Here is a 20756-nt window from a genome sequence, read left to right on the forward strand (position 1 = left end):
AGAAGTGTTTTTACAGTCCTGCTGAAATGGCAAAACAACCAATTGAGTCACTCCACTGGAGTCTGTTTCACATAATGGTTTTTATACTGAGCTAATCATATTTTCTATCCTCTAACCCGTCCATCCCCTAAACATAACCATCTTAGAAACCTTGTGGCTTCTTTTTGATTATCAGAAAAATCAATACAATCCAGAGCAATCTTTGTACATTATCTCATTTGTGGGTTTCTTTCATGAAGTGATCACCAAGAATAATAAACTGTGCTGTTAAAGCACTGAAACTATATTGCTTTTTGTGAGAACATAAAAAACTGAATGTTGTGTCACTTATACGTACAAAGCAAATTCTATTTATGTTGCGCTGATTTGGCTCAGCAGAGCAACACTCATTCATATAACAGTTCTCATCATAGACATAGCAAAAGTGCACTGTGCACGTCTGGTCTTGAAGCACTTCCGATTGTCATATCCCAGAACAGTCAACACTTAGTAGTGCATACTACAACAAAATTAATAAATAAATTATGAAGTGTCATAACTTTCCTCCAAGGACATGCTGAGAAATGAGCTGGAAAGAAAAATACTGACATCTCTCTCTTTTAATACAGATTACATAAACTGAGAATATTTTTTTTATATATATATATATATATAAATTACTTCATTTAAAAGAAGAAAATTTCAGCTTCATAAAGAGAAATCTCTCGTATCTCTGTGAACAGTATTAACAGAGTTACAGTTCATTTTTCGGACGCGTTTCAGAATGGACCTCACTGACGAGAGAAGGTAAAACGCGCATCGTGTTTATTTTTCTTTATTTGACGAAAAGCAAAACACTTTGTTTTTATTGTGAGTACCCACAAAAAAATAGACACTTAACAGGATGTAATGATGTACTGCACTTATATGTAAGATCAAAATCAACAGAGTAATTTGAGTCTCTTTTGCACTGATAAGGAAAAAATTGAGCTGGTATCGCCGGCGATACCGCCGACCCCAGAGGGTTAAAGCCCGTTTTCTCAAAATGACTTTTCTCTCATACTCCAAGTCCGAAATCTCCACTTCAGTAGAGCCTATATAGCCTACACCAAACTTTATGAAGAGATATACTGAGGGATTTGTAAATATATTATTCCTAGCCTGATTTATATAACATTTTATTCCAAAAAACATGGTGAAAATCATTTTTTTAAGGCTATTGACAGTATATTCTGATTTACAGGAGAACAAAAGTAGATATCCATAAATCCCTCTGTAATTTTCCCCAATCTAATATGTGAACATAATGTAAAAATAACTTTGAACCTGGCTTTATCCAATACTCAGATTTCGTTTTTTTAAATATATGCAAATTAGCACATATTTAATTAGATAATGCCTCATTTGCATATTTAAACATTAAATTACAGAAAACTTGTAATACATGTTTTTCTCATCTTAATGTAGGTAATCAACTGACAAAGTTTCATGGTGATATCTGCTAGTTAAAAAAATACCCTATTCACCTGTAGTATCTCGCCTTAAACTTTACCTGATGTTAACACAATTCTTTAATCAAATTGATACAATTACGCTCACAATCATAAACATAGTAAAATATGTGACGTACGCCGACTTTAATCACAATAAACATGAATGCACAGAGTTTAATGGCATCTGTTTCTCTCTGGTGTGTGTTTGTGACGATCACGGGTGACGTTTTCATGTGTCGGTTCGTAAACGTGGCGGTAAAGAAGACATCACATTTTTGTGCTGCTAAAGAAACTGAGTTCATGTTGTCAATATTGTGCAACATAAATATAATGCACTTTATTGATGGCCAAAAACATCAGAATGAAGACACTTTTAGGCTTGTCAGTGAAAAAATCCAATACACCCATAGAAATGTGTTTTACACTTGATTAAAACAGTGTCACACTTACTGTATGTGAGTTAATCATCTGTGCTGTGCATATATGAGGAATGGCAATAAAAACAACCACATATCATGGCGAATGATCAGAATAATGAAAATTGCATGTAAACGGGAGTGAAGAGGTTTGATTGTGTAACTGGAAATAATCACATTATTGGTGCACATATTTGGTACATATTTCCTCCAGTCATTGTTACAGATGGACAAAACAACTGGTGCTGAGATGTGCAGATTAAAATGATCAGGTGTACTGTTAATAATAAACTTGTCACTGCTTTCTAATGTTTGGATCCTACAGAAGGATATGTTAAGACACAGCTAGAAAGGTTTACAAGCTAATAAATCCTCTGTGAGACAGCCTTAGCCATTAGCAAATAGAAAAGAAAAAAAGGTCAGCAATGTCTCTGCTCTTTTTTTTTGTTGCTGATGCACAATCCGGCTCCTTGAGCAGTGCAGCGGTGCATGAGAAAGCCAAGCTCTAATCAACACTAATAGGATTGTGTAGATTCACCCACCCCCAGTCTCCTCGACACATGTCTGCAAGCCTTCACAACTGCTGGAAAACACTGATAAAATATACAAATGTCAAAAACACCCCCAAAACAGAGCAATATTTATGACTTTATCAGTATAAATGCCAACTAAATCTCTCCTAAATCTACATATTTCCTCTGATGTTGTGTGTGATGTGTTTATTTCTGGCCCACAAAGTCTGGTTACTGACTAATCTGTTTTGCTCAAGAGAGATTGATTAGTGTGAATCATGCCTCTCTCCCGACAACTTTCACAGGACCTTAGAAGATACATTTTAGAGATGTATTAAGCTGATAAAGGCATTGTGAATTTGTCAAGAGGAATGGTCGAGAAGTCATCCTTGACTTTGTGCAAGTCTTATAGGCAGCGAAATGAAACGTGGTTGTGGCTGCTAAAGGAGGAGTTACATGTAACTAAATTCAAAGGTTCACTTACTTTTACAGCTTGCACTGCATTGAATAAGTGTTTAATGTCTTTAGTTAAAGATTGTTGGTGTAGTACAGTGGTTCTCATTTTATTTTAAAGTCAAAGTTGGCTCATTTTTTCAGCCATGTACAGGGATTGTTGGCTTCTGAAGACTTGACTGTTATGTGGATGGCTGATGAACCCAGGCGCAGACAGTATGCAATCAAAGAACGTTTATCGTAGACAGAAAACAGGGGAAAACAAAACCTACGAGGGGGTAAAGCAAGGACAACTCTGACGAGGGAAGACTAAACTAGACTAACACTTGACAAACTAGACTATAAACTAATAACAGAAACAGGATAAGTAATACACTAGACAAAACTCTCCAAAGGTACTCACAGGTAAGTTAACAATGACTCTCACAACGTATGACAAATTCAAACAGAGTCAAACAATGAACCGACACAGGACAGAAAACACAAGGGGATTATAAAGGGAACACTAATGACAAGGACAGGTGAAACTGACTAGACAATAATGACGAGACGGGATAACAAGGGGGCGGGGTAACGTAACGAGACAACACAAGCACGTGGCCCAAACAATTGGCCATGCGCTTGTACACAAAACATGATTCTGTCATGATCCTGCCTCACGACTAGGAAAATCAAAGATACTAAGGCAGAATCATGACAGAACCCCAGGAGCGGCTACCAGACGCTCCTCAAGGGGACATTAAACACGGGACATGACAGACTGTGACAAAGACACGAACCAACAAAACATGGAAAACATTAATAATGGCAAACATGAAAAAACAATAACAGGGCTGGGGTGAAACATCAAATACAACATACAAGGCAAAGGAGGTGGAGGAAACACAGAGTTCATGGGGGGAGGTCCAGGGTGGATGGGAGGACTGGGGGTCTTGGGTCCACGGGATGAGGGCTGAGGACAAGGACTCTGGGCAGGTCTAGACGGAGACACACGAGGAGAGGTCTTGGGGGAAACAGTCCGGGGCTTAGTAGAGACAGGGAAAACAGTCCGGGGACTAGTGGAGACAGGGACAAACGGGAAAACAATCCGCGAATTAGTGGAGACAGGGGCGACCGGGAAGACAGACTGGGATACTGTATCGGCGGCAGCAGCAACAGACTCAGACACAGAGGACACAGAGGATGAGGAAACGGGACTCCTGACGGGGAACCTGGCAGGCGAAGGGGCAAGACTGGGTGCAGCGCTCTCAGTGGCAGACTTGGGTTCAACGCTCACAGGGACAGGATCGGGGGCAGTGCTCACAGGGACAGGATCGGGTGCGGCGCTCACAGGGATAGGATCGGGTGCGGCGCTCACAGGGACAGGATCGGGTGCGGCGCTCACAGGGACAGGATCGGGTGCGGCACTCACAGGGACAGGATCGGGTGCGGCGCTCCCAGGGACAGGATCGGGTGCGGTGCTCACAGGGATAGGATCGGGTGCGGCGCTCACAGTGACAGGCTTGGGTGCGGCGCTCACAGGGACAGGATCGGGTGCGGCGCTCACAGTGGTAGGCTTGGGAATAGAGCTCACAGACACAGTGGGCTCGGGACAAGACATGACGGGCACATCGAGGATCTTGACAAGCTTGGCAAGGTAGTCTGCTAGAGTCTCGGCAGCAACAATGATAGGCAACCTCTGACGAGCAGACACCGCTTGCAGGACTGTTTCTGCTGCTTGATCGGCCGCAGCTCTCACAGAGGCAATTTCGATAACCGGGCAACCAGCTGCTGATTCAGGAACAGCGCTTGCAGTAGCAGATTCAGGACAAGCGTTCACAGATGCCGCCTCAGGGACAGCGGTCACAGCTGCAGACTCAGGAACAATGCTTATAGTTGCAACCTCAGGAACAGCGGTCGTGGCTGCAGACTCTGGAACAGCGCTAACTGTTGCAGTCTCAGGAACAGCGGTCGCGGCTGCAGACTCTGGAACAGTGCTAACTGCAGCAGACCTGCATTCTGAGCTCTCGGTTGCAGCAGCGGGCTCTGGGACAGCGCTTGCAGCAGCGGGCTCTGGAACAGCGCTTGCAGCAGCGGCCTCTGGATCAGCGCTTGCAGCAGCGGGCTCTGGATCAGCGCTTGCAGCAGCGGGCTCTGGATCAGCGCTTGCAGCAGCGGGCTCTGGATCAGCGCTTGCAGCAGCGGGCTCTGGATCAGCGCTTGCAGCAGCGGGCTCTGGATCAGCGCTTGACGAAGGATGGGAGGCTCCCCTCCTCCTCCTCTTTCTCCTAGGTCGGGAAGCAACGGTTACAGCAGGACAAAACAGGAACTGGGAAGACCACTTCTGGTAGGGTGAGCTCAGATGACGATGACTCCGAGGGGGAATCCCAAGAAACGCGTCTCCCTCTTTTACCACGGAGTTCAGCGGGTGTGGAAGACGCCTCTGGAGTCGTGGGGGAACCAGCCTGGTCCCCAAGCGTTGCGACGCCTATCATTCGACCCTCGGGAATGATAGGCAGGGGGACAGAAGGTGAAGACCTCATGGTGGGAGCCTGCGAATCCTTCCTTGACAAGCAGGCCACCATATCCGGGAACGGGCGGCGAACAAGACTCTCCCGTTCAGCCAGAGAAGGCAGAACGTTTAGGCCCGCGATGAGGTAGCGATTTACTAGAATCTCAGGCAAGAAGAACTGCCTCTCCTCCGCGACCCGGGCGTACTGTCTCAAGGTCCGCTCCCCCTGGGAAGGAAACGGAAGCTTTCCATTCCTGGAGTCGGAAATCGCCTCCTGCCACCAATGTACAAGATGATCGTCAGGCATACTGTCTGCTGGGTTCTGTTGTGGTCGGTTCATACTGTTATGTGGATGGCTGATGAACCCAGGCGCAGACAGTATGCAATCACAGAACGTTTATTGTAGACAGAAAACAGGGGAAAACAAAACCCACGAGGGGGTAAAACAAGGACAACTCTGACGAGGGAAGACTAAACTAGACTAACACTTGACAAACTAGACTATAAACTAATAACAGAAACAGGATAAGTAATACACTAGACAAAACTCTCCAAAGGTACTCACAGGTAAGTTAGCAATGACTCTCACAACGTATGACATATTCAGACAGAGTCAAACATGAACCGACACAGGACAGCAAACACAAGGGGAATATAAAGGGAACACTAATGACAAGGACAGGTGAAACTGACTAGACAATAATGACGAGACGGGATAACAAGTAACGAGACAACACAAGCACGTGGCCCAAACAATTGGCCATGCGCTTGTACACAAAACATGATTCTGTCATGATCCTGCCTCACGACTAGGAAAGTCAAAGATACTAAGGCAGAATCATGACAGAACCCCAGGAGCGGCTACCAGACGCTCCTCAAGGGGACATTAAACACGGGACATGACAGACTGTGACAAAGACACGAACCAACAAAACATGGAAAACATTAATAATGGCAAACATGAAAAAACAATAACAGGGCTGGGGTGAAACATCAAATACAACATACAAGGCAAAGGAGGTGGAGGAAACACAGAGTTCATGGGGGGAGGTCCAGGGTGGATGGGAGGACTGGGGGTCTTGGGTCCACGGGATGAGGGCTGAGGACAAGGACTCTGGGCAGGTCTAGACGGAGACACACGAGGAGAGGTCTTGGGGGAAACAGTCCGGGGCTTAGTAGAGACAGGGAAAACAGTCCGGGGACTAGTGGAGACAGGGACAAACGGGAAAACAATCCGCGAATTAGTGGAGACAGGGGCGACCGGGAAGACAGACTGGGATACTGTATCGGCGGCAGCAGCAACAGACTCAGACACAGAGGACACAGAGGATGAGGAAACGGGACTCCTGACGGGGAACCTGGCAGGCGAAGGGGCAAGACTGGGTGCAGCGCTCTCAGTGGCAGACTTGGGTTCAACGCTCACAGGGACAGGATCGGGGGCAGTGCTCACAGGGACAGGATCGGGTGCGGCGCTCACAGGGATAGGATCAGGTGCGGCGCTCACAGGGACAGGATCGGGTGCGGCGCTCACAGGGACAGGATCGGGTGCGGCACTCACAGGGACAGGATCGGGTGCGGCGCTCCCAGGGACAGGATCGGGTGCGGTGCTCACAGGGATAGGATCGGGTGCGGCGCTCACAGTGACAGGCTTGGGTGCGGCGCTCACAGGGACAGGATCGGGTGCGGCGCTCACAGTGGTAGGCTTGGGAATAGAGCTCACAGACACAGTGGGCTCGGGACAAGACATGACGGGCACATCGAGGATCTTGACAAGCTTGGCAAGGTAGTCTGCTAGAGTCTCGGCAGCAACAATGATAGGCAACCTCTGACGAGCAGACACCGCTTGCAGGACTGTTTCTGCTGCTTGATCGGCCGCAGCTCTCACAGAGGCAATTTCGATAACCGGGCAACCAGCTGCTGATTCAGGAACAGCGCTTGCAGTAGCAGATTCAGGACAAGCGTTTACAGATGCCGCCTCAGGGACAGCGGTCACAGCTGCAGACTCAGGAACAATGCTTATAGTTGCAACCTCAGGAACAGCGGTCGTGGCTGCAGACTCTGGAACAGCGCTAACTGTTGCAGTCTCAGGAACAGCGGTCGCGGCTGCAGACTCTGGAACAGTGCTAACTGCAGCAGACCTGCATTCTGAGCTCTCGGTTGCAGCAGCGGGCTCTGGGACAGCGCTTGCAGCAGCGGGCTCTGGAAAAGCGCTTGCAGCAGCGGGCTCTGGATCAGCGCTTGCAGCAGCGGGCTCTGGATCAGCGCTTGCAGCAGCGGGCTCTGGATCAGCGCTTGCAGCAGCGGGCTCTGGATCAGCGCTTGCAGCAGCGGGCTCTGGATCAGCGCTTGACGAAGGATGGGAGGCTCCCCTCCTCCTCCTCTTTCTCCTAGGTCGGGAAGCAACGGTTACAGCAGGACAAAACAGGAACTGGGAAGACCACTTCTGGTAGGGTGAGCTCAGATGACGATGACTCCGAGGGGGAATCCCAAGAAACGCGTCTCCCTCTTTTACCACGGAGTTCAGCGGGTGTGGAAGACGCCTCTGGAGTCGTGGGGGAACCAGCCTGGTCCCCAAGCGTTGCGACGCCTATCATTCGACCCTCGGGAATGATAGGCAGGGGGACAGAAGGTGAAGACCTCATGGTGGGAGCCTGCGAATCCTTCCTTGACAAGCAGGCCACCATATCCGGGAACGGGCGGCGAACAAGACTCTCCCGTTCAGCCAGAGAAGGCAGAACGTTTAGGCCCGCGATGAGGTAGCGATTTACTAGAATCTCAGGCAAGAAGAACTGCCTCTCCTCCGCGACCCGGGCGTACTGTCTCAAGGTCCGCTCCCCCTGGGAAGGAAACGGAAGCTTTCCATTCCTGGAGTCGGAAATCGCCTCCTGCCACCAATGTACAAGATGATCGTCAGGCATACTGTCTGCTGGGTTCTGTTGTGGTCGGTTCATACTGTTATGTGGATGGCTGATGAACCCAGGCGCAGACAGTATGCAATCACAGAACGTTTATTGTAGACAGAAAACAGGGGAAAACAAAACCCACGAGGGGGTAAAACAAGGACAACTCTGACGAGGGAAGACTAAACTAGACTAACACTTGACAAACTAGACTATAAACTAATAACAGAAACAGGATAAGTAATACACTAGACAAAACTCTCCAAAGGTACTCACAGGTAAGTTAGCAATGACTCTCACAACGTATGACATATTCAGACAGAGTCAAACATGAACCGACACAGGACAGCAAACACAAGGGGAATATAAAGGGAACACTAATGACAAGGACAGGTGAAACTGACTAGACAATAATGACGAGACGGGATAACAAGTAACGAGACAACACAAGCACGTGGCCCAAACAATTGGCCATGCGCTTGTACACAAAACATGATTCTGTCATGATCCTGCCTCACGACTAGGAAAATCAAGGATACTAAGGCAGAATCATGACAGACAATATTTCCGAGACACAGCCTATAATTGTGGCTCAGATGAAGATCAGATTTAATTCTATAAGTATATCATTTTATAAGGTTCACAAACCTTTTCTTGCAACAGTAGTTCACACTGTCATTCATTAGGTTGGGTCAAGTTGTTGAATTCTGGATCAATACTGATGTGTGAATGGAGACTGAATGACAACTTAATAATAATTTTTGCTTCTAGGTTTCAATGGTTGATCTTGTTTTTCAAATCTGGCTCTGAAGGGTCACTGTGCCTGAACAAGTTAATCAGGGTCTTGAGTTACTAGAAAAGTACAGGTAGGCTTATATGAGTTTGATCAGGGTTCGAGTTAAACTCTGAAGAACAGGGGCTCTTCAGCCTCAAAAATACAGCGAAAAATTTTTTTCCTTGATATGATGCCATTACAGGGCTTAACATTAACTCTTTTGCTCACCAGCCACTGTGGCTAGTGGTTTTCAAAAGTTACAAGCTACTCAGCATTTTCACTGGACACAATTTTGACATCGATACCATATAAGGACAAACTGACATAAAGATATTTTTTGTATTATCTCATAATTTAGCAGCAGGTATATTATGCTGCGGTCACTTTAAGACCTGACGCACAGATCCATTACACTGTTTTATATAGCCAATACACTTGTCTTTATGTGCCACACTTTGGGTATGAGCACAAAATCTGAGGGAATGAGAAAATTAGGCTAAATTCGCACAATCCCATGTGGAAATTCAAGCCCTGTAACAGCAACAATATTCATCCGGAGCGAATGAAATGAGTGAGTTAAGGGATGCGGGTTTGTGTGTAACTCGCTGTCGAGAGATTAGAGAGAGAGAAAGAGCAGCTAGTATTGTGTATCCTGCGGAAGAGTTTCAGAATATCTATCGATATGTATAGAAAAATCAATATTTTTGACTACACTAGATTGCACTTAGTTTATTATTTCAGATGCCCTTTTAAAAGACTACAATTGAAAAATGTATATTATATAAAATTCAACCCGCCAAAGTGGCTTATAGGAGCTTCAGCTATGAGCAATAAGCTTCAGCGTGGACAGTTTCGCCTACTAGACTATACAGTGTTAAAGATCATTTACTCTCAACACAATCTCCTGCCAATTCATAACTATTTTACATTTTGGCAAATAGGAGAACACCCAGACAGCAACATAGTGTCGGCCCAGATCCGGGGCACATCTTGTACATGTGAATTCAACCCGTACCAAAGGTAATTTGTATGAATTCGCACAATCTCATTCTGCTACAACCCCAGTGATGGGTATGTTTAGGGGTGGACCTTCATACTTTTTTCTAATAATTGTACATTTTTGTAAGATTCACATCATATTATCACCTCGTAACAGTTGCGTTTTCCCGATCCTTCTGAGCAGGGCATGTTCATGCTGTGATGGTGAGTTTCTTTTTTAAAAGTGATGCGAGACATTACATTGAGGGCTTGATTCTGGTCTAAAGGCATTGAAGCCATTTGCCCAGAAGGCAGAAGCACAAAAGGATAATCAAAAAGCAGATCTCTGAGAAAAGAGAAAAGCTTTACTTTAATCTTATTTTATCCAGTCCTCAACCACATGACCAGATCAATCCGACCAATCACCTGACTATAGCTGCACTTATTGTGCAAACTGCAGACCCACATGGCCTTTTTGGAAAGGAAGTGAGGGTTTTAACAAAGAATCAAATTACTTTACCTTCGATCCTACAAAAATAAATAAAACAATGCTGAGAAATCTGTTAACTTTTGATTTATGTTGTGCATTCTTCTGTTAATAATAGCAGGATTGATTCTTGCAATATATTTTTCCACCCAGTAGTCTTGAAATTCAGGGCCTTGCCTCCTGTGCTCGTCTGGAGCAACTGGAACGACTGTTGAATGTCGACTTTGAGGAAAATAGAGAAAAGAACAAATGAAAGAAGTCAAACTGTTTTGATTTGCATCAATAAATGCTTATTAGACAAACAATTGTTTGACGGGTTAACCCTAGAATGAAGTGGGAAAAATTGGCCAGACAGGATGCGAATTTTGGATTATTTCCTCAATTAAAATGCTCCTATTATGCTGTTTTAAAGACTCCTAATGTTGTTTTGGAGTCTCCTACAGGCATCCTTACACGCATCCAAGGTGAAAAACACTTTAATCAACTCATTTACATTTTTATCATTTAGCAGACGCTTTCGTCCAAAGCGACTTACAAATGAGGAGAACAATAGAAGCAATCAGACCAACAGTGCTCTAACAAGTCTCAGTCTAGCACAGTACACGTAGTAAGGTAAAAAAAAAAAATTTGAATAGTATAGATTAGAAAAGGTAAGTGCTAGTATTAATTGGTCAATTAAGACATTTTTTCAAAATAGCTAAAGACTCAGCTGCTCGAACTGAGATCATTCCTCCAGCTTGGAATAGTCCAGGAAAAGGTTTGTAAGAGTGATTTCGTGCGTCTTTGGGATGGCACCATGAGGAGTCGTTCACTTGCAGAACACATGCTTCTGGAGGGCGCATAAGTCTGAACTAGCGAGTTTAGGTATATTGGTGCAGAGCCAGTGGTTGTCTTGTAGGCAAACATCAGTGCCTTGAATTTGATGCGAGCGGCTGTTGGTAGCCAGTGGAAACGGATGAAGAGAGGTATGACGTGGGCTTTCTTTAGCGCATTGAAGACCACCCTCGCTGCTGCATTCTGGATCTGTTGCAAAGGCTTGATAGTACATGCCGGAAAGCCCACTAAGAGAGCATTACAATAGTCCAATCTGGAGAGAACAAGAGCTTGGATCAGGAGTTGTGTAGCTCTGATAAAAAGGGCCTGATCCTTCTAATGTTGTATAAGGCAAATCTGCAGGACCGGGCCATTGTAGTAATATTGTCTGTAAAGCTTAACTGATCATCAATAACAACTCCAAAATTCCAGGCTGTTGTTGAAGGAGTTATGGATGATGAACCTAGTTGAATGGAGAAGATGTGGTGTAATGTTGGGTTGGCCGGGATCACAAGCAGTTCTGTCTTAGCAAGGTTGAGTTGGTTGTCCTTCATAGCAAGAAATGTCTGTCAGACAGGCTGCAATGCGAACAGGTACCATTGGATCAACCGAGTTGAAATGAGAAGTACTGTAGAGTTGTTCATCATCAGCATAGCAGTGATAGGAAAAGCCATGTTTCTTAATGAAAGATCCTAGTGATGACATGTAGATGGAGAAGAGAAGTGGTCCAAGCACTGAGCCCTGAGGCACTCCAGTAGCATGAAGTTGTGACTTAGAGAGCTCTTTTTCTCTGTGTCTGAAATAGTTTGATCAATGATTCAGAGCTGCTCTGCTGTGATTGGCCAGATGGCTCAGTCTGCTGTAATTGGTCGGAAAACAAACACTCATTATCATATCTGAATCTCAGCTCTTGATACACAGTGATACAAACAGTAACGATGGCGTGGGTTTTACCGTATCAATCTCATCAAAGTGGATTTGCGTTGTCAGCAGAAAACAGCGTCTTCTCGACATGAACAACACAAACCAAACTCTTCCATCTCAGATAAACTACAGTGTTTGAGGCCAGGGAAAAGACACGCGTTTCAGCCAATGATGAATATAGGCTGGCATTATGCAAATTAGTTTTCCAACCTACCTAGGTTCATGTAGGAAGGAAAACTGGAGTAGAGATGTGCAGTTATGCAACAGAACCCAGAAGTCTAATTTCCCCCTGGTTCCTTAGCGATTTTCCTATGGGGTTTTATAATGGGGATTTTCATTGTATGAGTAAAATAAAGCCTGCGGCAATCATAGCTTGGCATTACTTTGACGTTTTTTTCTTCAACCTAAATTACACACACTCCCAGACCAAGTTGTCTTATCTATTTACTTATTAAAATTTCCGTTTATGAAAATAAACATAACTGCTTCAAAATTCATGTTTTTGCTATGGGTGTGTGCAGGCTTTATTTTACAGATAAACCGAAAAACCCCATGGCCTTGAAATAAAACACTGAAAATAGTGTCTTGAGGTGTGGCAACATCCCCAACGCCTCGAGTCTGTATAATTCAAGAGCCTGTTGTCGATTATTCCCTACATGTTCCGTGTATTCTCTTAAATCTTGCATGTGAACCTAGTAATGTTATTTACATATTTGTTGATCACATGTTAATAAAAAAATAACATCTATCTATCTATCTATCTATCTATCTATCTTTCTATCTACGGAGAGAGCCGGAAACTTTGTATAGTTACATGATACTGTTTTGTAATCGCTCATAGATCTCTCTGTGTGTTTGCACATCTGTGTCTCCTGCAGCCGGCACCACGTATATATTTGGGAGAGATGGAGGTCTGATCACATACACATGGCCACCGAACGAGCGTCCGAGCACGCGAGCGGACCGGCTGGCCATGGGCTTCAGCACTCAGCTGAGAGAAGCCATACTGGTGCGAGTCAACAGCTCCTCTGGGTTAGGGGACTATCTCAAACTACACATCGTAAGTACACCATTTATCTTTAAATGGAAAATTAAAAAAGTATATTCCAGTATTGCCTTTAAATGATTTATAGATCCATTTATTAATGTGAACATGGTTATTTACACAAGGCATATCTACTGGTCTACAGATCTACACGAAAGTTTGAAACAACAGAGGCAGGAGTTTTCACTCTTTCATGCATATAGTGTCTGAATTCACTCATTCAGTGTTCACCATGCACCCAATGATACATTTAGTATTACTGTTGCAGTGTCGGCTCAACTATGGCCCGTGGGTGAATATGAGTTTCCAGTTTCTCCTCTGCTATGTGTCCGATGGCAGCAGAAGTATATACTAATCACACACAAGCAGCACAAAAGATGCATTAAATAACACTTTTTAGACACAATCCAACAGACTGCACGCAGCAGACAAATGCAGACCATGGAGATTAAACATATTCAACAACCCATTTGACTTTCCTTACACTGAAAGAAAGTTTTGAGACTGTTTTGAGACTGTCTTTGGTTCACTGCAGTTTTAAGGAGGAAATACTCAGCAATGCTGACGACTTATGAATTTACACATGGTTTGTCTTAAAGCATATTAAAAACACCACATAAACATATAAACAACATTAAAAACTGGATTTTCTCCACAGCTTTACAGTGATAACAGGAAAATAATGATCAATGAGGCAGAGTTCAATTCTGCAAAAGCAGCAAGATTTCTGCTATATACTTATAACATACATTTATTTATTTAACAGATGCTAGTATTTACAGCAACTTACAATGTGAAATGCAACAATCGATTCATCTTAAGGAGGCAATAACAAAAGAAGTGCTAACAATACACATTTTTAAACATGGTCCAGAATAGTAAATGCTACTTAAAGAAATAGTGATTTCTTTATAGCAAGTTAAGTCATTTATTTATATAGTGCTTTATATGATATAGATTGTTTCAGAGTACTTCACATTAATAAACAGGAAAATAACAATTGTAAAATCCATCAATTATGAAAACAAATTTAATTTCAGCTGTAAAGCAGCTGTACACAAGACAATTGTGTCATTATTCAACTCAATTTAGTTGATCAGGATGCAGTTCAGTGCTCGCTGAGATGAGTTCAGCTTTCTCTTGAATATTGGCAGGGATTCGCTATCCTGATAGGGTTGGGAAGATCATTCCACCAGGAACAGTGAATGAAATCATTCTTCAAAGAGGTTCCTGAACGATACTTTTTTCGATACCAATTTTATGAACAGATAATGTTATTTCAAAGGCTGTAACATTAATGTGAGGAGGGGAAAAAACAAGAAAGCTTAACTGTTAATGCAGCCGGATAAGCTCACTTTATTAGATACCCAGTTTAATGCGAGTTGATTCTGTTTTTCCTGTTTAAATTTTCTTGATTCTGTTTTTTTTTTCTGTTTTAATTTTTCTGGATAGGTAAATAAAATTATATTAATCAAAAAGCATGTGTAATTAATTTAAATCATGAAACTTGTTTAATTTAACAGTAATTTATTTACAGTTGAACAAAAATTACATTTTAATGTTTCTTTTCCAAATTATTGTCTATATTCCATTTGAATGGTTTAATCAAAAACATATCTAATTAATTGAATTCTTAATTTATTAATTTGCCTACAATAATAGGGCCCTATGAAATGGTTGGGGTTTTTTTCTGTGTTGTGTATTTTAATTTGTCTGGTAATCGAATGAAGGCTTTTATTTCAATCAAATCTTTTATTTAAATGAAAATTAAACAAGCCCTTTAATTTTTCATTTTTTGGCAAACAAGTGCTACACAACAGAGGTTTACTGTTAAAATAATAACATGGAAGAAGATTTGTTTTAATAATAATTGTATTATTATTATTATTAGTAGTAGTAGTAGTAGAAGTAGTAGTAGTAGTAGTAGAAGTAGAAGTATTACATTAAGATGTACATTATACTGCACAAGAGTAATATATTTCTACCGCAGTTTATTTAAGTTAAACCAAACTTTTATTTTGACGGGTTGACCGTCTTCTGTGATGAGATGATAGCTTCTCTCAAATGAAAATTTGTCAAAGTGAGAATCTTTTGTAACATTATAAATGTCTTCACTGTAACTTTTGATCAATTTAATGCATCCTTGCTGAATAAGTATTGATTTATTTTACCCTATTATTTATCTTACTAACCCCAAACTTTTGAACGGTAGGGTTTAATGTTAAAAAGCTTTCTATTTCAGATAAATGCTGTTCTTCTGAACTTTCTATTGATCAAAGAGTCCTAATTTATTTATTTATTTATTTTTACTGTTTTCAACACTGATAATAATCATAAACGTTTCTTGAGCAGGAAATCATCATATTATAGTGATTTCTGAAGGATCATGTGACACTGAAGACTGGAGTAATGATGCTGAAAATTCAGTTTTGATCACAGGCATAAATTACAGTTTAATATATATTCACATAGAAAACAGTTATTTTACATTATAATAATATTTAACAATATTACAGTTTTTTTCTATTTTTAATCAAATAAGTGCAGCCTTGGTGAGCATAAGAGACTTCTTTTAAAAACATTAAAAATCTTTTGAACGTCAATGTAGGTGATTCTATTTGGATAGTGAAATTGTGCTGTACCACCACAGTGGGAAGACGCGAGGCTCTTTCTTCGCTAGATTGAGTTGCAGGTGATGTTCTTTCACCCATGCTGAGATGTCTGCCAGTCAGTCTGTGCAGCTATTTTGGGATTGTGTGGTTGAAATGGAAGGCAAAGCAACTGCATGAGAAACCATGTTCCTGTGTAGTGAGTCCCAGTGATGTAGTGAATATGGAGAAAAGGAGGGGTCCTAGAACAGAGCCTTGGGGTACCCCTGTGACCAGCTGATGGGCTTTAGATATCTTCTCCCTCCAGGTAACCTTGAGATACTTACCTGTGATCGTTAATGGAGTCAAAACCTGCAGATCGATCTAGCAGAATGAGGGAACAGCTTTCTCAATCTGCAGAGCTTCAGTGACCGATAACAAGGCAGGCCTTGTTGAGTGGACACTTTTAAATCCTGATAAGTTGTTGTCCAGCCCGGTTGTTCTGTGAAAAAGAAAGATGAACGAGTTGTTTTCAACCAGGTGTTTTTGCTATGAACTGGAGGAGAGAGTCAGGCCTTTAACTTTCTATGATTTAAGTGATTAGAAAAGGTTTTTTACGCAGCTGCTTGAATATGATGGGGAAAGTGCCTGTGAGGAGAGATGTGTTGATTATGTGTGTGAGTGCCAGTAGAAGTGTAGGAGAAATGGCTTGTAGAAGGTGGGAGATGATGGGTTGTTCATGAAGCAAGGCTCAAAATTGTGACCTTCACATATGCTCCCGAAAATTGAATCTGTGCAACCTCAATTTGTTTAGGAGCATTTGTGCAAGTGCAAGTAATTCATGTGGTACGACCTTTTTTCTACACATGCACTGGTCGACCAATATCATAAACTGTTGGTTTGTGCCTCAAACACATGACCGCAAGAGCCAGTTTCATTTCATTTTTAGTTTCATTTTGGCTAATCTCTATTCTAGACTTGCAAACAAATTGCATTGCAATCATTTCCCGAAATTTAATTTGAGTAAAATATTATGAAGCCTGTTAACCGGACGTTAACACAGGCCAGAGATATGGGACACGCTGAAGACGAACGTAAAGAAGAGAGCGCAGACACACAGCAAAGAAAATACCAGACACAGCAAGATCACTGTTCGTGACGCTCGAAATATAGGAAGAAAAATATATATATTGAATTGGGGTGGGGATTTACATTAATGTATCTCTGAAGGAAACTGACTCACTTGAGGATAGTTTCGATGGCATTTTCTTTTCCTCTTACCTCCTTATTAAGTCGTGTTTATATGCGCAGCTGCTTTATTACAGCAGGACCCAAAGAAACGCTTCTTTTCCATCAGCTGTCAGAGAGTGAATTTGCATTTTCATTCACTCCATCTGTATTTTTTCTGTGCAGGTGTGTCTTGTGCAAAATAATTTTACAAAGCTAAAGTCAGACCATTCTTTATTTGCTCTAAGTCTTGAAATTATGCAATCTTATTAAAATCAAAACACCTGCTCAGGCTACATGTGTGTGTAGCATCTTTGTTTGGATCGTGATTAAAATGCAGTGGTTGACTCTAATTTAAAATGGCTTTTTTAAGGCCAGTTTGGCCTGATATATAGCAAATAAAAAATAATAAATTTGCTTAAACAAAGAAAAAAAATTCAGCAGTTGATATCAGAAATGGCCAATTTGCTTGTAAAAAAAATCGGAATCTGCAATGAAAAATCATGATCGGTGCATCACTACTATATTCATTTCTCTACAAAAAAGGTACAGTTTTTAAATAAAATAAATCTTTTAATATATATATATATATATATAAATTGTAGTTGTGGTGCTCCTTAATTTTTGGTGTGCTCCTAACTTTTTGAAGTTTTGAGCACATGTGCTACCAAGTAAAAAAGTTAATTTGGAGCCCTGTGAAGAACATTGGATAACCAGGGTTTGGACGGAGTAGCACACACTGACCTGGAGATATTGTCTAGACCAGATGTAAAAGTGGAGCATAAAGTGTTTACGGTTGTAAATGATGTAAATTGGGTGAGGGAGAAAAGATAGGATGACAAAATAAGAAAGGAGGAAGTGAGAAAGTGAGCATAAAGGTTTCGTCCGAATTCAGAGTGGTACACAAGAAGGGAGTTGTAAAATAAATGTAGTAAAGAAAAGAGCAGAAATGTGAAGAGGATTAACCAAAGCGTATGTAGTGGACTTAGCCAAGGGACTAATTTGTGAGTAGCACAGCTTTCGAAGATAACACGAAGAAATCTGCAGCATAAGGCTTCTCCAGGTGGATGTTGAAGTTGCCAAAAACTAGAGTATGAAAGGGGAAAGAGGACAGCAACACATCCAGCTGATCTGAAAAAACTGCCCAGCTCCTCTGGAAAACTGCCCAGCTCCTCTGGAAAACTGCCCAGCTGATCTGGCAAACTGCCCAGCTCCTCTGGAAAACTGCCCAGCTCCTCTGGAAAACTGCCCAGCTCCTCTGAAAAACTGTCCAGCTCCTCTGGAAAACTGCCCAGCTCCTCTGGAAAACTGCCCAGCTGATCTGGAAAACTGCCCAGCTCCTCTAGAAAACTGCCCAGCTGATCTGGAAAACTGCCCAGCGCCTCTGCAAAACTGCCCAGCTGATCTGGAAAACTGCCCAGCTGATCTGGAAAACTGCCCAGCTCCTCTGGAAAACTGCCCAGCTGATCTGGAAAACTGCCCAGTTGCTCTGGAAAACTGCCCGGCTCCTCTGGAAAACTGCCCAGCTGATCTGGAAAACTGCCCAGCTGATCTGGAAAACTGCCCAGTTCCTCTGGAAAACTGCCCGGCTCCTCTTGAAAACTGCCTCGCTCCTCTGGAAAACTGCCCAGCTCCTCTGGAAAACTGCCCAGCTGATCTGGAAAACTGCCCAGCTCCTCTGGAAAACTGCCAAGCTCCTCTGGAAAACTGCCCAGCTGATCTGGAAAACTGACCAGCTCTCTGGAAAACTGCCCAGCTGATCTGGCAAACTGCCCAGCTCCTCTAGAAAACTGCCCAGCTGATCTGGAAAACTGCCCCACTCCTCTGGAAAAATGCCCCTTTCCTCTGAAAAACTGCCCAGCTCCTCTGGAAAACTGCCCAGCTGATCTGGAAAACTGCCCAGCTCCTCTGGAAAACTGCCTCGCTCCTCTGGAAAACTTCCCAGCTCCTCTGGAAAACTGCCCAGCTCCTCTGGAGAACTGCCCAGCTCTTCTGAAAAACTGCCCAGCTCCTCTGGTAAACTGCCCAGCTGATCTGGAAAACTGCCCAGCTGATCTGGAAAACTGTCCAGCTCCTCTGGAAAACTGCCCAGCTGATCTGGAAAACTGCCCAGCTCCTCTAGAAAACTGCCCAGCTGATCTGGCAAAACTGCCCAGCTGATCTGGAAAACTGCCCAGCTCCTCTGAAAAATTGCCCAGCTGATCTGGAAAACTGCCCAGCTGATCTGGAAAACTGCCCAGCTCCTCTGGAAAACTGCCCAGCTCCTCTAGAAAACTGCCCAGCTGATCTGGAAAACTGCCCAGCTCTCTGGAAAACTGCCCAGCTGATCTGGCAAACTGCCCAGCTCCTCTAGAAAACTGCCCAGCTGATCTGGAAAACTGCCCCACTCCTCTGGAAAAATGCCCCTTTCCTCTGAAAAACTGCCCAGCTCCTCTGGAAAACTGCCCAGCTGATCTGGAAAACTGCCCAGCTCCTCTGGAAAACTGCCTCGCTCCTCTGGAAAACTTCCCAGCTCCTCTGGAAAACTGCCCAGCTCCTCTGGAGAACTGCCCAGCTCTTCTGAAAAACTGCCCAGCTCCTCTGGTAAACTGCCCAGCTGATCTGGAAAACTGCCCAGCTGATCTGGAAAACTGTCCAGCTCCTCTGGAAAACTGCCCAGCTGATCTGGAAAACTGCCCAGCTCCTCTAGAAAACTGCCCAGCTGATCTGGCAAAACTGCCCAGCTGATCTGGAAAACTGCCCAGCTCCTCTGAAAAATTGCCCAGCTGATCTGGAAAACTGCCCAGCTGATCTGGAAAACTGCCCAGCTCCTCTGGAAAACTGCCCAGCTCCTCTAGAAAACTGCCCAGCTGATCTGGAAAACTGCCCAGCTCCTCTGAAAAACTGCCCGGCTCCTCTTGAAAACTGCCTCGCTCCTCTGGAAAACTGCCCAGCTCCTCTGGAAAACTGCCCAGCTGATCTGGAAAACTGCCCAGCTCCTCTGGAAAACTGCCAAGCTCCTCTGGAAAACTGCCCAGCTGATCTGGAAAACTGCCCAGCTCCTCTGGAAAACTGCCCAGCTGATCTGGAAAACTGCCCAGCTGATCTGGAAAACTGCCCCTTTCCTCTGAAAAACTGCCCAGCTCCTCTGGAAAACTGCCCAGCTGATCTGGAAAACTGCCCAGCTCCTCTGGAAAACTGCCTCGCTCCTCTGGAAAACTTCCCAGCTCCTCTGGAAAACTGCCCAGCTCCTCTGGAGAACTGCCCAGCTCCTCTGAAAAACTGCCCAGCTCCTCTGGTAAACTGCCCAGCTGATCTGGAAAACTGCCCAGCTCCTCTGGAAAACTGCCTCGCTCCTCTGGAAAACTTCCCAGCTCCTCTGGAAAACTGCCCAGCTCCTCTGGAGAACTGCCCAGCTCTTCTGAAAAACTGCCCAGCTCCTCTGGTAAACTGCCCAGCTGATCTGGAAAACTGCCCAGCTGATCTGGAAAACTGTCCAGCTCCTCTGGAAAACTGCCCAGCTGATCTGGAAAACTGCCCAGCTCCTCTAGAAAACTGCCCAGCTGATCTGGCAAAACTGCCCAGCTGATCTGGAAAACTGCCCAGCTCCTCTGGAAAACTGCCCAGCTGATCTGGAAAACTGCCCAGCTGATCTGGAAAACTGCCCCACTCCTCTGGAAAACTGCCCCTTTCCTC

At 43.6% G+C, this 20756-nt stretch overlaps 1 protein-coding gene across 2 annotated transcripts in view; it reads left to right on the top strand.

The window, feature by feature from the left end:
- The window catches only part of nrxn1b (neurexin 1b), a 181610-nt gene that overhangs the window by 123952 nt on the left and 36902 nt on the right, over positions 1-20756 (top strand). For both annotated transcript variants that reach the window (XM_077237629.1, XM_077237630.1), the window contains one exon: positions 13100-13281. In XM_077237629.1, coding sequence (XP_077093744.1) covers positions 13100-13281 — 182 coding nt within the window. The remainder of the gene's footprint in view (positions 1-13099; positions 13282-20756) is intronic.

This window comes from Siphateles boraxobius, unplaced genomic scaffold, assembly GCF_051911475.1.
Source record: "Siphateles boraxobius isolate OS27281-9 unplaced genomic scaffold, OSU_SipBor_1 204, whole genome shotgun sequence".
NCBI lineage: Eukaryota > Metazoa > Chordata > Actinopteri > Cypriniformes > Leuciscidae > Siphateles > Siphateles boraxobius.